Source organism: Lutjanus erythropterus, chromosome 9, assembly GCF_056507025.1.
Source record: "Lutjanus erythropterus isolate fLutEry1 chromosome 9, fLutEry1.hap2, whole genome shotgun sequence".
NCBI classification, from domain to species: domain Eukaryota; kingdom Metazoa; phylum Chordata; class Actinopteri; order Lutjaniformes; family Lutjanidae; genus Lutjanus; species Lutjanus erythropterus.
Window position 1 is genome coordinate 36,602,501 of NC_139325.1, and position 18,548 is coordinate 36,621,048.

At 41.8% G+C, this 18,548-nt stretch overlaps 1 protein-coding gene across 1 annotated transcript in view; it reads left to right on the top strand.

Moving 5' to 3' along the window:
- The first annotated feature begins 4,958 nt into the window (after positions 1-4,958).
- LOC146322075 (neural-cadherin) overlaps positions 4,959-18,548 on the top strand; it is a 40,924-nt gene continuing 27,334 nt past the window's right edge. Inside the window, exons 1-5 of the mRNA XM_084725880.1 lie at positions 4,959-5,021; positions 5,730-5,979; positions 7,623-7,750; positions 7,827-8,013; positions 9,599-9,742. Of these exons, the coding sequence (XP_084582006.1) occupies positions 4,959-5,021; positions 5,730-5,979; positions 7,623-7,750; positions 7,827-8,013; positions 9,599-9,742 (772 nt within the window). The remainder of the gene's footprint in view (positions 5,022-5,729; positions 5,980-7,622; positions 7,751-7,826; positions 8,014-9,598; positions 9,743-18,548) is intronic.

The window sequence follows — 18,548 nt, forward strand, 5'->3', positions numbered from 1 at the left end:
GTAACATTAAATACTTTATAGATAGTTGATCACAGTCGATTAATCAATTATTAGTTATTTGATCTGTAAAATATCTCAAAATGGTGAAAAACTGATACTGTCGCAATCTTGTCAATTGAAAAATAGGGTGGAAGCAGACGGACTCCACCTGTTTTTTTACATTTGTACCCATTTTTCAACTAGTGATCAATCTGGCAATGATTTTTCCACTAACTGATTAGTTCCTATCAGAACATATTGATCGTTTTTTTCCCATGACATCCTCAGTTCAGTCCAATTTTAATGTCTGAATATTTTTAAGAATTTAAAAGCTCATTGCTCACAACCTTTTGTTGAGAACATGTTTGATAAAGTGGATTGACACGTGACACTTCCCAAAGCTGACAGCACTTACAAATCAATCAATAGGCTGAAACTCCTCCTCCTCTTCCTCCTCCTCTTCCTCCACCGTCTTAATTGCACTGAGGAGGAACTGTTGTTTTAAATTTAGCAGCATTAATAAGCTTTGTTAATTACATTGTTAACGAGGTAGATGGAGGGAGACGCTGCAGAGGTTTGAGCTGCAGGTTGTGTGTGTGTGTGTGTGTGTGTGTGTGTGTGTGTGTGTGTGTGTGTGTGTGTTATGATAGTGTGTAATGTGCAATAATAGTCTCATCATCATCATGACTTCCTCCTGTTTGTTTCCTCTTCCTGTCCATGTTGCTGACAGTCGCTGATTGTTTGGTGAGACAGAAGACTGATGTCTTCTTCCAATATGAGTCGGAGCAACAGATTCTAACTTCTGCTGCCTTATTATGGGATGCAAAATGGTGTTTATCAACTGTGTCAACAACAGTGATACAAACGTACACATCAATCCATCATCATTCAATTCCTTGGCCTAAAAAGAGTGAAATTTAAAGAATCTGAATCATCAGTCTCAATATAAACCCACTGCTCTTGGTTTTGACCTTAACAAACCTCGTCAGCCGACTGCTAACCGTTAGCATTTGAAGCTGACAGGATGATCTGTATTCCAGCTGCTGAATCACGCCGAGCACCAGCCGACACCAGCTGAGAGCGATCTGCTGCGATATCTCCACAGGCGTTAATCTGTGTGGGAGAAGATGGCAGACACTGATCAGCTTAGCTTGAGCACGCTGCACTGATGTCTAATGAGATGATTTCTCATTAGTGCTGATTCCATACGCTCGGCTGCCCCGGCCTGCTGCGAGGCAGAGCCACGCTCCGCCTCCTGGAGAGGAGGACCGACGTGTCCTGACACGACTCCTCACCTGCAAACTGGACGGCGTCTCCTGAGCCTGACATTTTTAGAATAAATGGTTTGAAACAATGGTTTATCTTTAAATTATGTTGCACCAGACTTTTAAACTCTTAAACATTAAATTCTTTTCTAATTTTACACCTTGGTTCAGTTTTTACTTAAATACTGTTAATACTGTTCCACCAAAACTTTAAACTCCAGCTTGAAATGTGATCCAGTATTAACTTAAATTTACACTTGAGGAGGTTTAACTTTAAAATAACTTCCTTTATTAAACTGATTGAGAAAAATAATCAAGTTCCTCAAAATTAGAGTTTCTCTACTGATCTGTATGAGTGGCTAACTAAATGTTTCACAAGGCAACAAACAATATAAGACTGTTTTGTTTTTGTTGTTTTAACAAGCTAGCAAACAACAAAAAGTTTTCTGAATGTTTTAGCTAGCTAGCAAATAATACAGGCTAACTATTTTAACTTTTTAGATAGCTATGAAACAGTGTAACATTTTGTTAGTTTATATTTAGCTGGCAGCAGTGTAACGTTCTGTTTACTTTTTAGCTAGCTAGCAAACAACAGAACCTTTTGTTCTAGCAAGCAATACAACTTTTAAAAACCTTTTAGCAAGCTAGCAAATAGTGAAAGATTTTATTAACTTTTAAGCAAGCTAGCAAATGGTATAGGATAACTTTTTACTTTTTAGCTAGCTGGCTAGCAAATAATATTTGCACACATTTTAAAAACTTTTTATGCAGCTAGGAAACAGTGTAACCTTTTGTTAGCTTTTAGCTAACTATCAGCAATGTAAAGTTTTAACAACAAACAATGCAACTGTTAAAACCCCTTTTAGCTAGCTAGGAAATAGTGAAAGGTTTTGAAAACTTTTTAGCTAGTTGGCAAACAATATAGGCTAGCTTTTTTTGAGATTTTAGCTGGCTAGGAAACAGTTACATTTTGTTAATTTTTTAGCCAGCTACCAAACCAAATCACTTTTTAAAAAACCTTTTAGCTAGCCAGCATATAGTGAAAGGTTTTGTTAACTTGTTAGCTAGCTAGTAATTCCAGGCTTGGTTGGCCCAGGTAAGGGAAGCATTCGGGGTGAAGGGCTTTAGGTTGGCTTCATGGAAGTTCTGGCAAACCAGACTCAGGGAAGCCTCACCCGTATCCCAGGCAGAGGTCTCTGAGGTAGTTACGAAGCTCCTCAGGACCAGGTATGGATGAGAGTCACCATGAGATGGTGAAGGCTGTCTTGACACGCCTCTTCAAAGTTGCATGGAGGTCAGGGACCGTACAAACTGGAGTGGTGGTTTCTGTTTTTAAAAGGGTGCACTTCATTATCAGGGTATCACACCATCACTGTTCTGTTGCCAGTTGAGATGGTTGGGGCGTCTGATCAGAATGCCCCCTTGGTGCCTTCTGGGCATGTCTGACTGGTAGGAGACCCCGGAGACCCAGAACACACTGGAGAGATTATATAACCCGTCTGGCTCAGGAACACCTCAGGATCTCTCAGTATGAGCTGGAGAACATTTTTGGGGAAAGAGACGTCTGGATTATTTTGTTTATAGCCCCCCCCCACCACCACCACCACCACCGCCCCCGGAGGAGCTGTAGAAAATAGATGGACTCTGATGTTGTTGTGTCTTTGTAGTCCTCTGTGTGTATTTGTTGTTTATGTGAGAGTGTGTTGTCTTCCTAACACGCTGAGCGGCTGCTGAGGACGTGAGCGATGGTCCCTGGGAGGGACAGGGCTGAGAGGATTTTGGTGTTTGAGGTGGTGGACAGCGTTTCTCACTCAGCGTTTCTCCGAGTCGCCGTGAGGAAACGTGTTACCTCTGCAGGAAACGACGACAGTGTTTGGAGCTGTTGAAGGTGATTTCTTTTTTTAAGGTTAACTGTGTCCCTCCGCTTCGAGTGTTTGTGATGAGCTCGGCCAATCACGTGTTGGATCTGTCATCTATCTCTATCTTGGAAGTTCATGCTGATGAAATGATCAAATAATTTGAAACTTTCTGTACTTTGAGCACTTTTAGTGGCCATTTTAAATTTTTTCTACTTTCAGTTGCGGAGGTCACACTGGCAGATGAACAGATACAGTGCTTTTTCAAAAGTTAAAAGTAAAGACCAGAACAAAATCTACAATTAAAAAAAAGCCTTCACCTTCTGCTTAACAACCTCGTCCTGCCTGACAAAAAAGAATCAAGGAGCTGACAGAACAATGGCCAAGGCATCACAGAAAAAAATACTGCATTTGTCAAAAAATAAGCCTGTTAAATACATATGATTGTTAGAAATTAAAGCTAATACATAATACAGACAAAGAAAAAATTACCAGGAAAACCCAAATAACTGCATTTGCATTCACCGTTGAATATTTGACATGAACATTGAAAATATGTCACTTATTTAGGGGTCATCAGTCCACGTGATGATAGAAAAAGGGTCTTTTGTGGAAAAAATGTTGAGAGCCAATGCAGAACGGGAAATCTCTCTTGTGTTGGTTAGTAATGAAGACGCTGTGACATCACAACCACTTATCTTAACCGTTATCTTTTGTCTGTTCTGATAGGACAGATGATAGAGCAAGACTTCCATGTCATTAAAACGTTATCGTTATCTCAAAATAATGAGTTGGCATCATCGCATAATGTCTTTACAAATTTGTCAAATAATTACTTAAATTATGACTTTAGCTCAAAACATTAGTTAACATCTTTAAATAATGACTCGGTATCATAAAATGACTTAATGTCTTGAAATAATGACTTCATCTCAAAACAATGAGTTAGCATCGTCAAATAATGAGTTAACATCATTAAATAATTAATTAGCAACATCAAATAATGACTCAGTATCACAAACAATACCTTATTATATCAACGATGTGTTCTGTGACAAATGATTCTCAGTGTTACTGAGATTTTAAAATCCGTTCTGTGTTTTTTGACCATCGCAGTGTCAGAAAACCAAGGGATGTAAGGTACCAAGAGCAAGTGTGTGTGTGTGTGTGTGTGTGTGTGTGTGTGTGTGTGTGTGTGTGTGTGTGTGTGTGTGTGTGTGTGTGTGTACAGGTCATACCCCAGTAAAGTGAGGTGGTGGTCACTCAGCCGTAGAAAACACAATCCTTCCCTGGCGAGGTCGAGAGTGTGTGTGGTCAGGAGGGACAAGAGCATGAAAAGCTCACACACACACACAAATACACACACAAACACACACACACACACAAACACACACACACACACACACACAAACACACACACACACACACACACACACACACACACACACACACACACAAACACACACACACACGCACACAAACACACACACACACACTTTCTAAGGTCAGATCAAACTGCAGCCAAGAGAATAACAGGAGTCTTAAATGCTGCTGCTGCTGGATGCACAGGTCACGACAAGACACACACACACACACACACACACACACACACACACAGATCCAAACACATATTTTCTTGCAAACTCACACAAAGAACATCAACAAAGCAGAAGCTGCAGCCTTTTTAGGTGGAGGAAAGTGGTGATTTTCCTCCTCCTCAGCTTCACTTCCATAGAAGGACCGAGGCGTTGAAACGATGCATTCTTTGTAAAGCAGTTGTGTATCTTAACACGTCAGTCTTTTTGGAGTGTTATGGTTCATGGATCCGAGAGACGTTGAAGCTGTTGAAAGCGTTACGATGATGAACGGCCTCGCTGTCGACGGCAAACAGCTGTGTGATGTCATCATGAACCAGGACGAAGTCTCTGGCTTCGTTCTGTGATGGATTGTAATGAGACGTGGGAGTTATTGTTTCACAAATGGAGATAAATCTGGTTTGTGGGATTAAAGATCTAAAAGTCAAAGCCTGACAAGAAAACACAGAGATTTAAACAGCAAGGTCATTCAGTGGCTGCAGTTAGTATATGTGAGCTATCCTTTTAATTTTCTGCACATAATCAGAATACACCAACTTTTACAAAGACACATCTGTCAGAGGCACTTCTTGTTTTGCTGATATTCTTTTAGAACAGACAGACACATTAAAATAATGAGTCAGCATTTTAAATAATGACATAGTTTAACTTACTATACTGACTATAAAAACGGACTATAAAAACAATTCTAATATAGTAATATTCACTTCTATATTCGCTTTCTCACAGTTTAAGTTTTATTTTGTTTCACATTCAGAGAGTTCAGATTATGTCGAGTCGTCCTGACCACACAGGAGCAAGAAGGTGTGACCATATAAGTCACCATGAAATCTCATTGGCCAGCCCGCTCTGCTGTCCCCAGGTGTGACTTCAGTATTTCCCTCCGTGTCATTTCCTGTCGGTTTGCTTTCTCTCTGCTCCCTGAATCAAAGCTCTTCCTCAGCTTCTTCTAAAAACGCCATGAAGCTTTAAATCAGACACACCACCACCATCGCTCGCCTGACGTCCACCTGTCTCCGTTTCCCCCAAATCAGACCATCAAGGCGACGTCTCCGCTCGGCGACCCCCGGGTGACCTACAACCTGGAGGAGGGCCAGGTGCCGGAGACCAACATGCCGGTGCGGTTCTACGTCAAGCCGAACCGGGCGGACGGCTCGGCGTCCATCCTGGTGGCAGAGAACCTCGACTACGAGACGACGCGCTTCTTCACGCTCAGAGTGCGAGTCCAGAACGTCGCCGCCGTGCCGTTGGCGTCATTCACCACCGTCTACGTCAACGTGACAGGTGAGAGTGTGAGAATGTGTTTGTCCTGCTCTACTTCAATCTGATTTTACACCTTGTGAGAATATTTTTTCGTTGTTTGAGGGAACACGTTTTCCACCATGTTGTTTATTGTCACCTGTAGGTAGGGGAGCTGGGATGGACCAATCCTGGTTATGGAATTTCTGGTTATGTGGACGGAATATACTCAGTAGTCGTGTCTCCATCAACATATATGCATGTGTTATATATGTACTTGTGAAGAATTTATACAGGAAGTGACGTGTTTCTTCACTCGACGGGAGCTCAGCTCGTCATCATGAGGGCTTTACAATTATCTAATCTTCCCTGATGGTACGGACATATTCCAAGATGACAATGTCAGGATTCATCGGGCTCAAATTGTGAAAGAGTGGTTCAGGGAGTGTGAGACATCCTTGTCCACCACAGAGTCCAGACCTGAACCCCGCTGAGAATCTCTGGGATGTGCTGGAGAAGACTTTACGCAGCGGTCCGACTCTCCCATCATCAAGACGAGATCTTTGTGAAAAATTAATGCAGCTCCGGACAGAAACAAATGTTGTGTCATTGCATAATCTGATACCAGATGATACAAGACTAGTGAATAAGATTGACAATCCCAAACAGCTGCTTTATAAATGAGTTAATTAGAGTTTATCCATCTATTTTTCTCTTCATATTATAGAGTATAACAGTAGACGAAATGAAAACACGCTTAATGTGTCCATATTCTAACAGCTCTTCTAATTTAAAACCCGGCCTCTTGAGTCACTCCCTTCTGTCTTTGACTGTTTCAGCATTAGGAGCTCATTTACCCTCCATAAAAAAAAAGTCATTGTTCAGCTCTGACCAGCGGAGGGAAAGGAAGCGACTGAAACTCTGTAATGAGCGACGCTGCTGGAAAGTGACGAAGAACACGATGGGGAAGAATAATGAAGTGTAGTTCATATCCCTGGTCGTCTCTGGCAGTTTACAAAAAAAAAGAAAAAAAAGAAAAAGAAAACAGGAGCGAGTGGTGGCTCGAGCTCCACGCCGCCTCATTTTAACAGTGACTCATTTCCCAATCAGCGTCTGTAGGCGGGTGGAGAGAAGGAAAGAGGAGAAAACACTTCCTGACTTTGATTGGCTTTGAACAAACCCACATCGGACGCTGTAATTGGCTTAGCGGAGCTTGAAAGTGAGCTGACAAGCTGCTTTGTGGACTCTTCACGGTGTTTGGAGGATAATTCCTCACTAATAACTCAGTTTTCATTAGCGAGGGGAGACACAGTCCAACTTCACTTTCTGATGGACGTCTGCTCTCAGACTGTCTTTATTTCACTGTAGTCGATCTTTACTTCTTAATCCTCTTTACGGGTGTAAACGTTGCAAAAAAACCCACAAACTTTTCTGTATTTCTTTGCTTTTCTTTGCCTTCCTTTCTTGCTTTTCATCTTGCTCTTCTCTGCGTCTTTTTCTTTGTTTGTTTGTGTCTTTCTTGCCTTTTCTCTGTCAGTTTTTAATCCAATTTAATCAGCTTTCATGGACATGACAGACTGTTTGTGTTCTTCTGCCAGATCCTGCAACAACAAAACAAAAAAAAGATAAATTTAGAAGGAAAATAAGATGTTTTTCATTGCCGCTCTTGCTTTTCTTTCCGTCACCAGACGTGAACGACAACGTTCCTTTCTTCCTGTCGTCCACCTACGAGGCCACGGTGCCTGAAGGTGCGGAGATCGGCACGTCGGTGGCTCAGGTGTCGGCCACAGACCTGGACTCTGGTCTGCACGGGATGGTGAGCAACACCTACACATTCATAATGTGTTACCTTCCTCTTCTCCAACTTTAACATCTTTCTTCTTCTTATTCAGATCCACTATGTGATCCTGAAGGACGAGAGCGGCGACTCTCAGTTCTTCGGCATCGACTCACGCAGCGGCGTCATCGTCACTCGAGCCTCCTTCGACCGCGAGCAGAAAGCCTCCTACCTGATCGAGGTCCAGTCACAGGACGGCACCGAGTCGGCCAGACCGGGCCAGCAGGGACAACCCAACACTGGTAACACACACACACACACACATATCTGGGAGGGAACCAACCCTGCTGCCACTGATCGCTGCAACAATCAATTATTGATAAATTACTTTTTAAAAGTCTTAATTCTCTGATTCCAGCTTCTTAAATTTGAATATTTTCTGGTTTCTTGACTCCTTTATGACAACAAACTTCGAGGATGTCATCTTGGGCTTTTAGAAACACTGATCAGGAATACGTTTCCCCATTTCCTGACGTTTTATAGACCAAACAGTTAATCGATTAATTGAGAAAAGAATCTTCAGGTTAAATCGACCATGATTAGTTGCAGCCCCATTGCTGCAGAAATGTGTATCTCTACAAACAGATATCTGCATATGAGTGCAGAATCTGCAGGCAAAGAAAACGATTTTTGTTAATGTTAATGAAATCACATTATTGCCAAGTGCAATATCCAAATCACAGAGGCTGCAGTTTTTTTGATAAATGAAAAATGTGCTACAAAAGATCTTTATAAATATGCACTGTAGAGCTACAGAGATGTCCCGGCCGACAAATCTTTCTCTCCAGATAAAAGAAAACATGTTTGTTCAGTTCAGATCCCAACAAATGTCACATCATCATGAATTTAATAGTTTATTTCTGTGACATTGAAAATTCACCAGCTGTGAATCATATTGCAATATCTGTCAAAATAATCAGTATGACCTGCCCCCCCCCCCACATATCATGCAGCGGTAAGTAAAAGACACTATTCAGAATCAGAGGGACTGGAGTGAAAAACTTTTGTTTCCTAATCAGTTCCTTCACTAATTTTATAATTTTACTTATGTTGAAACATCTGCAAGGTGTTTAAACGTGTTAAAAATGATGTTTAACAACTTGCTCAATTGAAAAAATCCTGAGGACATCTTTCCATTTTTCTCTCTAGGATGCCAGGGTGACCTACATTTGTTTTTTCTTCTTCTTTGAGGTTTATTCTGATTCATCTGGGGAAAAATGTTTGGTTTTTTTTTTCCAGTTCACAACCTCTACTTCCTCTACTCTGTTTATTAACCTCTGACAAAACGCTTTGTTAATTTTTAGTCTTGTCTAATTAGTGTTTTAATTTAATTTGATTTTCTTTTTGCAACATTTCTAAAGCTTCATTATTCTAATTTTCATTGACAGTGATGTGACTGGATGGTGTCATTTTGGCGGGAATCTGTAGCAAACAAAGATGTTTTTATTAGGTCTATAGAATATGATGTAGGCAGGAAACAAACTTAGCAGCAGCCTGGTAAAATATTCATGTGGCTGGTAGAAAAAAAACAATGATAATCTAGTTTATTTTGCACCCTGTGTGTAGGACAGGACATCTCTGCAGCATGACAGTATGTAATCTTTCAACACGTTGTGCCCCTCATGATTAGAAAATTGCAGTAGCCATGTTGGAATTGAGATGAATATCCAGTTAATTGTTCAGCCCTAGTCCTGGGTCTACCCCGGGTTCTCCTACCAGCTGGACGTGCCTGGAAACGTCCACAGGAAGGCGTCCAGGAGGATGCTGATCCGATGCTGAACCACCTCACAATAATCTCATCGGGAATCTCTCCGTCCTTCTCCTCAGACACGGCCTACGTCAGGATCTTCATCACCGACGTCAACGACAACGCCCCGGCGTTCGCCCAGCCGGTGTACGAAGTGAGCGTGGAGGAAGACAAGGAGGTCGGCTTCGTCCTCATCACCGTCACCGCCAACGACGAGGACGAAGGTGAGTCACAGAGGAGTCTCTTCTTCTATTCTTTTCTTTTTACTTTTGTCTTCTGTCTTTCTCTTCTTCCTTTATCTCTTTCCTGTACATCCAAGTTCTTCATAATATTTTCTATAACCCTCTCCTCTCTCCTCTCCTCCTCCCTCGTCTCCTGCCTCCTCTCCTCTCTTCTTCTCTTGCTGTCACAGCTCGTTAGCGAGTGCTGTTGCTCCCTTGAGGTCGACAGTTTTGATGTTTGTCTCTTTGTTTGTGTTTGTCCCTCATTCCTCTTCCTCCTCCGCTCTAAACCAATAAGCAGCGGGAGGCAAAAAAAAAAAATCTGAAAACAACAACAAAACAAGCCTCCCTCTCTTCCTCTTCCTCTTTCTCTCCTTCTCTCTCTTAATGACGGCTGCTGGCGTCGGCTCGAAGCCTCGGGGGTTTTCTTTACTCCGAGCCCGAGTGAAGGAACGGAGAGTGACGTCTGATTATTTATTTTCTTTTTTTAATCTTTAACCTTTATTTCTTCTGCACATGCATGCACACATTCGCACCATGCTTTGTATTCCGGATTCGTTCTGATTCCCCCAGGAGATCCCCAAACTTCCTGCCGCTCGTCTGGTCTCCAAACTTTCTCACAGAGTTTGATCAGTTTTTGGAATTGAGCCGTTTACTGTATTTGTTAAAAATAGAAACAAGAGTCAGACCGAGACTCACTGAAGGCTTCGCTAACAAGACATGAGGCTAAAGACACAAAGCGACCGAAGTCAGAGGAAAAAGTCCGAGTTGGTGTTTTGTGCCACTTGATGTTTTGTGTCGGATGGTGGAAGAAGAATTAACCGTCTAAACCAGGAGTCTGCAAGCTTTACAATCAAAAGAGACATTTCTGGGCAACAAAAACAGAAAGACTTTAAAAAGTTTTGCTGACCTTTAAAATTTAGTTCAGATGATTTACGTTTCTTCTTTAGACAAACTTGGATCTTAGAGTTTAAGAAACTGAAACAAAATGTAATTTAAAACTTGGTCAAAGTGAGCTCTGAACCTGATTTGTCATTATTTTGATGACTGATAATTAAAACCTAATGCCCTCTGGCCGTCACCATCTGTAATGTGTGTAGCTTCCATGGTTACACATGCTGTATTTTAGCACAACAAATTCAATAATGGTGATGCTGTTTCTCTGTGTGAGTATATATTTTAAAAATATGGCTGCAAATTGTTTATCTAGTCTGATCAACAGTGACTGAGAGGATTAAAGTTGCCTTATTTTATGTTTTCACTGTGTTGCTACAGTAGTTAAGTCTATCAGCCGCTCTTTTCACCTTTTTTTATTTTTCCAGTGTGCAGTCGTTGTTGCGAGTGTCTAGATTTAGTCTTTATTCCCTTCAGACGGATCCCAGCGAGGTACAGGAAGACGCTGAACACGGGATTAAGAAATGCTAAGATAGCAAACTGCTGACGATTCCCTCCCAAACGCAGACGCTTTATCCCCAGTTCGTGTCTCGTCAGGGACTCCCCGCGGTAATTAACAAACACCCCTCGACCCCAAACCCCTGGGGGAGGTGGGGGGGTCCAGAGAAGGAGATGGAGAACTAGTCATCTTAGCTCAAACCCTCCCTGCAAACCTCCCTAACAGGCAGGTAGATGTGAGATTAACTACGACATAAGACCTGATCCCTGCTGAGTCAGCAATGAGAGATCTGGGGAGCATTAAGTATGTTTTTGAAATGCATCTTTTCCTCCTTCTCCCATCATTTCATGAAACAATCCCCTCTGGTCTAACAGGTCTAACTCTAAATGAAGCCCTAACATATTAAAGACAAGACGGTAATGAACAATAAATAAACTTCTTACCTTTATGATTCGATTTTTTTTTTTTTTCACGTTCAACTATTGACATAAATAAAGATGGACACTGTGTCTCCTCTTCCTCCCACATAAATGAAGCCAGAATATACCAGACTTTAGTTCCACCATCACTGAGACTCTTTTCCAATTCACTTTGATCTGAGGACACAATTGACACAAATAAACCAAACTGATCATAAAAATGAACACTTGAACAAACATCAGTATGATAAGAACTACATAAAAGGACAGAAATCATCTTTGGGAGTAATTTATTTGACATGTACCTTGATGTTTTATTTTGTCCCGTGTCCCATCTGCTAACATGGAGGGGGCGGGGTTTATGGACTATACTGCAACCAGCCACAAGGGGGAGCTCAATATTAATGTCAGTATAATATGGCAGCTTGGTCTGTGGTCCTACGTTATAAACTACAACGCTGTAAATACCTCTCTTGCGTTATAATTTGATGTGCTGTCAAAGTCACGTGATCCACAGAACGTCTGATGCTGCACATCAAGCTACATGTCATTTTACATTGACTCTGTGCAGAACCCACTAAACCGACTTCATTCACATGCCCATCAACCACAGTGCAACAAGTAGAAGGCAAGTAAAGCCGGGTAAAAAATAAAGTAAAAAATCAGATAACTTGTAGGACATCATTTTAAAGCAATTTTCTATGTGTTTAAACACTATTTTGTGCGCTGCAGCAGGCTTGCCGCACGCAGCATAAATAGAACTGTATTCTATATTTGCTGCATGCTGCAAGCCTGCTGCAGCCACAACGTGCTGCATTCACATCTGGTGTAAATACACACAATCCACAACTAGTCATTCAGTCAGTTAATGTATTTTTGCTGCTGCTGCTGCTGCACAGCAGACGTACAGCAGTTGTGCTGCATACATGTTGCATTGCAGTGTAAAATGGCAGTTGATGCAGTTTGTTTCTTGGCAAGTGGCATCCTTGTGCTAACTACAGTGTTTTTATGTACACTCAGTCTATATATTTGTAGATATTAAAGAATATATGCATGAGGGGTAAAGTGTTAGTGTGTTAGTTTGTCTGAGGGTGACTGAAGGTGAAAGAATCAAACTCCTGCAAGAGTTAAAGCTCCAATCTGAGGTTTGATGAGCTGTAAACTCAACTGAAGGTTTTATCCTCCGACTGCAGCGCTGTCACCTTGGCTGCAGCTGAGTGTGTGTGTGTGTGTGTGTGCGTGTGTGTTGTAAGGTTATGACCACAGTTGGCTGTTGAAGCTGACAGGTGTTGAAGCACCACTGACCTTCTGTCCACATATAAACTGGAGGTCAGACAAATACAATTACAGGACACACACACACACACACACACACACACACACACACACTGCTGCATTTATTCCCGCTTGATTTGGTGTTTGTTGGAATAATCAGAGGTAGGGTGGAGTGTGTGAGTGTGTGAGGGGTGGGTGTAGATTACCCCTCCTCACCCTCCTCCCCGTCCTAAAGCTGATTAGGCGCAGCAGCTTTTGTCACCCGTCGTGTTTTCTGGATCCCGTTTGGTCCTCCGAGTGGAAAATTTGCCGAACTAAGTGCGTCTGGTAATGAGATCAAGAGGCTCTTTTTTAATTCCGCTGAGTTTGGTGTTTCAGTTTAGTGTCGCCCCGGGGTTTAGTAAACACACACACACTCTCACACTCGCAAACACCTACTGCTGCAGTGAAGTTGAGTGATAATGAGGGGTGAGAGTGTGTGTGTGTGTGTGTGTGTGTGTGTGTGTGTGTGTGTGTGTGTGTGTGCTGGTATAATATCAGCAGTGATGTTACTGTGCGGACAGAAGCTGATGATGATGATAATGATGATGATGATGATTGACTATATCAGGGGTGTGAAGGTTGTTGGTTAATAATCCAAAGTCAAACTATAGTTTTTCGTTTACCCTCTTGTATTTAAAGGGACAGTTCACCTCAGAATTGAAAAAAATGACATTTTTCCTCTGACCTGCAGTTCTGTTTATCCATTTTTTTTATTTTTTATTTTTTTCTGTGCGTTGCAGAGTTTTGGAGATACTGTCCACAGAGATGTCCACCTTCTCTCCAATATAATGGAACAGTTCACCATTTCTAGTAGACAGAAAGTAGTTCCAGTTGATTCGACTGCAGAAAGAAAGTAGTTCCTACATAAAACTGCTCACACCAAGGTCTGTGGATTATCTATAACCGGGTCATGTGATTTTGGACAGAGACATTGGTTTTGACTTTTTCAAATGTATTGTTTGGTGCCCTGAGCATCACGGACTGGGTGCCATTTAGTCCCATTAAACTGGAAAGAGGGCAGAAATCTCCAAAACTCTGCAACTCACACCAATTTTTGGGTTAACAGTCCCGTCAAGTTCTGCACCTTCTGGTCACTAAAAAACAAACAAACAAACAAACAAAAAAACAATTACAGTCATCGTCTGGCAAGACAGTACACAGCTTTTTTAAATACTTGATTCTGATTGGTTAATTGCAGCATTCTGTTATTTCTGTACAGTAGACTGTTGCTATGAGGAACAGACTGTTGCTGTGGATGCAGTTCTGATTATAGACTCTGGAGGAGCAATAAAATAATTTTTAAGTCAAAAAACGTCATTTTTAATTTCGTGCAAAATTATTGGGTTTTTTTGGGGGGTAGCCATGTAATAAGCAGGATAATGTACAGTTAGCAGGTCATTATTGTGAAATAAACACCTTTAGGATGATTCACGACCTGCATCTCCCTGTTGAGGTTTATTTCATAATAATTACCTGCTTACTTTACATTATTCCTTACGTAGTTTTATATTCACAAGTAAGCGCTTCATTACCTTGAAAGCCAGACGTTATGACGTGAGCCATTCATGTTTGTTTGTTTTTTTCCAACGTGATCTTGTGGGATGGTGTAAATAGCATGGCACTTTCATATTTAAAAACTTATTGTTGTATGACCTACTAAGAATATATTTGAAACAAAACAAAATAACTGAGTACGTGAATTACAAAATTAACACTTTACATTGCTTGTTACAATGAAAAAGTACTCTAAGTACTCTAACACATTACTTAGTAATGCATTACTCGCAACACTGTTAGGCTAGAGATATACTTGCTGCCGCAAAGTGAAGCGAACTTTTTACAACGCGGCCACTTGTCTATGCTTGTTACTGCAAAACACCACTAAAGGGAATTTCTTCAAATTTGACACAAACATCATTTGGACTCAAGAATGAACTGAGTAGATTTTGGTGGTCAAAGGTCACAGCGACCTCACGACCATCCCGTTCTCGTGAATATGATATCTCAGGAACGCCTGGAGGGATTTTCATTACATCTGGCACAAATGTCCACTTAGACTCAAGGATGAAATGATAAAGTTTGAAGGCATTTTTTGCAACGGATGGGTTCTGTCTCCGGTCCTTTTATCTGTACTCTTTAAGATTTGGTGTAATTTATCATGACACGGCTGCAGCGCAGCGTCTGTTCATCTCTGTGTCGATGCAGCTCCTCCACACACACACACGGAACGAGGTCAGTACACATCATAGCCATACATTTTATTTAATTCCTTTAAAATCTTCACTGTATATATGATGAGTCTGGACAGACATGGCTGTAAACTGCATCTCGACTGTTTCGCAGAGGCATATGACTGTAGGGCAGTAATTCTAGCTACTTCCTAATATTGATATCGGGATCAGCTCTGAAAATCCAGTCTGGGTCAGACTCTGCACTGAGGACCAGGCTGTTTTTTCAGATCCTTTTTCATCAGATGAAATCCTTGTTTGTTGCTGATTTAGATGTTGCTGTAAATTGTATTACATGTACAGTAGCTCCTGTAAGACGTGCACGTGGCACAAGTCACAACAGCCACGATTAATTAATTTGACACACTGACCGTCTCAAAAGACATAAATTATGTGAAGTCTGATCGCAGCAGAGATGTAGTTTACTTGAGCTCCTCCACCAGGTCTGTCTTGGCCACGCCGTGACGTGCTGTGCCGTTATAATTAGGGTTTGCACTTCAGCCTCAAAGCAGAAGAAAAAAACACATTTCACCTTTTTAATCTGAATTATTTATTTGTCATTTGAGGGCACACGTTACTAATTATAAGAGAAAATTCATCCCAAAATGTCCCTCCTGCAACCTGCTGTGCTTCATGTTTCTTGTCACTTTGGAATAAAGAATCACAAACTGCTTTAATGACTTTGCCACGCAGGATTTCTGGGCAGTGCAGCCGGCTGAATTTAAAAAAGCTCCGGTATCTCTCGCAGCCATCTGAGGCCACAACATGTGATATTTTCTAATGCGGCGGTCTCAGATCGAAATGAAAGTTCCTCCAGTGATGAGTTTAGTCCTTCAGAGTGTCGACCTGCAGTCAGCGCTCAGGGACGACTTTCCCCTCCGGTCCACCTCACGAGGAGCAGAGATCTGACCTTAATCTCAATTTTGGGCCTCCTGCTAAGCTTCGAATTAAATCAGCCCTATCCCCCTGTGTGTGTGTGTGTGTGTGTGTGTGTATGTGTGTGTGTGTGTGTGTGTTAAGAGGGCAACACCATATGGCCAGACTGATCATTAGGGAGGCTGCCGGAGGCAAAAAACCGCTGGAGTTACTCCCCTTACACACATTTACACACACTCACATTTACACACACTCATCAGCTCGACGAGTGTCACGACAGATCGTGCTCAGAGGCTGTGACGGACCGGTGCACTTAAGCTTCTCTTTGCACACACACACACACACACACGTACTGTGCAGTGCCGTAATGAAGGTCCTCCACGTCTCCACAGATGGTGTTTGTCTCCTAAAGTCTCCTTGGTGCTGGTAAACAGAGAGCGGGTCGGACCCTGACAGACCTGCCTCTGGGCCCTGAACATGCATCTGTGTGTGTGTATGTGTGTGTTTACCATGTCCGTGTGCGTGTCGGTATCTCTTCATGAAGTGGGGAGGCCAGGCGAGGAAAGGAAAGGAAAGGAGGAGATGAGATCAGAGGAAAGAGGAATTGAGGAAACAAGAGGACAAGCGAGAGGAAAGAGGGGGAGAAACTGGAAGGGAAGGTAGCAGGTGAGGAGAGATAAAGAGGAGGGAGGAGGAAAAGGCTCAGAGAGGAGCAGAAAGGAGGAGGGAAGGACACAAAGATGGACGAAGGAGGACTGAGAGGGAGAGTGCAAGAGACAAGTGCACAAAAAAGGGCATGAAGGATAGAAGAATTAAAAAAGGTAAAAGGTAAAAGTCCAGTAACGGTAAACTTAAATGAACTTTGACCTGCAAATCTGTGCCAATGACCAAAAGCATGGCAGCGGACAGTTATGAGACAGCGGTCGATGGTACAAATACGGTTTTTGGATTAACTTAGCTAAACTAAGGAGCTAACAAGCTGTTGAACTGACCAAAACTTTATTTTTATAGCACATTTCATTCCAGGTGGAGGCACAGTGTGCTGCACAGAGAGTGAGCAGCCAGCAATTAACCAGTAAAGTAGTGAGACATGAGAATAGATAAGACATAATAAGATAAAAAACAAAATAAAACCAAAGAAATGGGAGTTGAACTAAAATTAAATTAAATAAGATTCAGTTCAATTCAATGAATGATGCAGCTAAAAAGAAATGTTTTCAATTTAAAGACAGTTCATCTGCAAACCTGCTAGTTCTGAGAGGGGATGGTTATCAGTGCTTGATACGCCCAAAATAACCCACTATCAAGTACTGAAAGTTTTCCAGACAAATGATATGTCCATTTGATCCTTTTTGTACCCGGATCTAGAAAAAAGGGACTTTTTGCAGGGTTGTGTCTTGCAAGGATGTGCAAAGGTGAGCAAAATGCCAGTGAGGAGTAAACAGAACAGCAGGAAAAAACTGAAAGAATCTCTAGGAGCTTGTGTGACTGCTAGTTAGCCGTTAGCCAGCTAGCCAGCTACAGGAGTTCACCAACCAACCCTGGGCTAAAAAAGACCAGAGGTAAGGACAGGAAGAAATCTAAGATGGTGAGGAGACAGGTGAGGAAAGAGAAACAGAGAAATTTGAATGAGCATTTCAGCACTCCACAAGTGTGTGTGTGTGTGTGTGTGTGTGTGTGTGTGTGTGTGTGTGTGTGTGTGTGTGTGTGTGTGTGTGAGCAAGAGTGTGTGAGAGAGAGAGAGGGAGTGAAAGAGGAGGTGTGGGGGGAGAGCAAGACGTCTAATGAGCCCCGCTGTGAGAAAGACGCCTGTTTCCTTCCCAAATATTTTATATCTGCTGCTGCTGTCCACATGGGGTCATCACTGCGTGTGTGTGTGTGTGTGTGTGTGTGTGTGTGTGTGTGTGTCCACTGCCAATCACACTTGTTCACTTGTTTTCCTGCATGGAACTGCGCTCAGTATCATTCAAAATCTTTCTTTTCACAATAAGAGCTCCAGTGTCATCAAATGATGGACAGCTCAACATCTGCACATGTTGTCGTGTCTTTGTTACAAATATATTAGATTATCATGGATCTTTATTAGAGTCACTGTGTGTGTGTGTGTGTGTGTGTGTGTGTGTGTGTGTGTGTGTGTGTGTGTGTGTGTGTGTGTGTGTTGGTTCATGGCTCTAAATAACTGTAATCACACTGTCTGTCATCGCATCATTTATTTGTGTCTCTAAAAGTCAGTGTAGCTGCTTGTGAGGGCCAGTGACCATGTTTGATTGCTGTATGATGAAATTCATTTTATTCTTAAGAAAATGTTCTGTCAGTGTTTTGTTGGTGATTGTAGAAGAAGAAATGACAAAAATAAGCTTTCAAAATGTAGTTCCAAATCAATTTTGGTGAGGTTTTAATTTCAGAAGGATTATAAAATTTGTCTTTGTGAGCTTTGGTCTAATCATGGCCTGAACTGAACACACTGTACTGGACTGATGTACCTTTTTTAAATGAATCATTTATGTCAGAAAATATCAAACATACTCAGAAATGTTAATCAAAATTCATCAGAAGTCAAGGTGATATCTACAAAT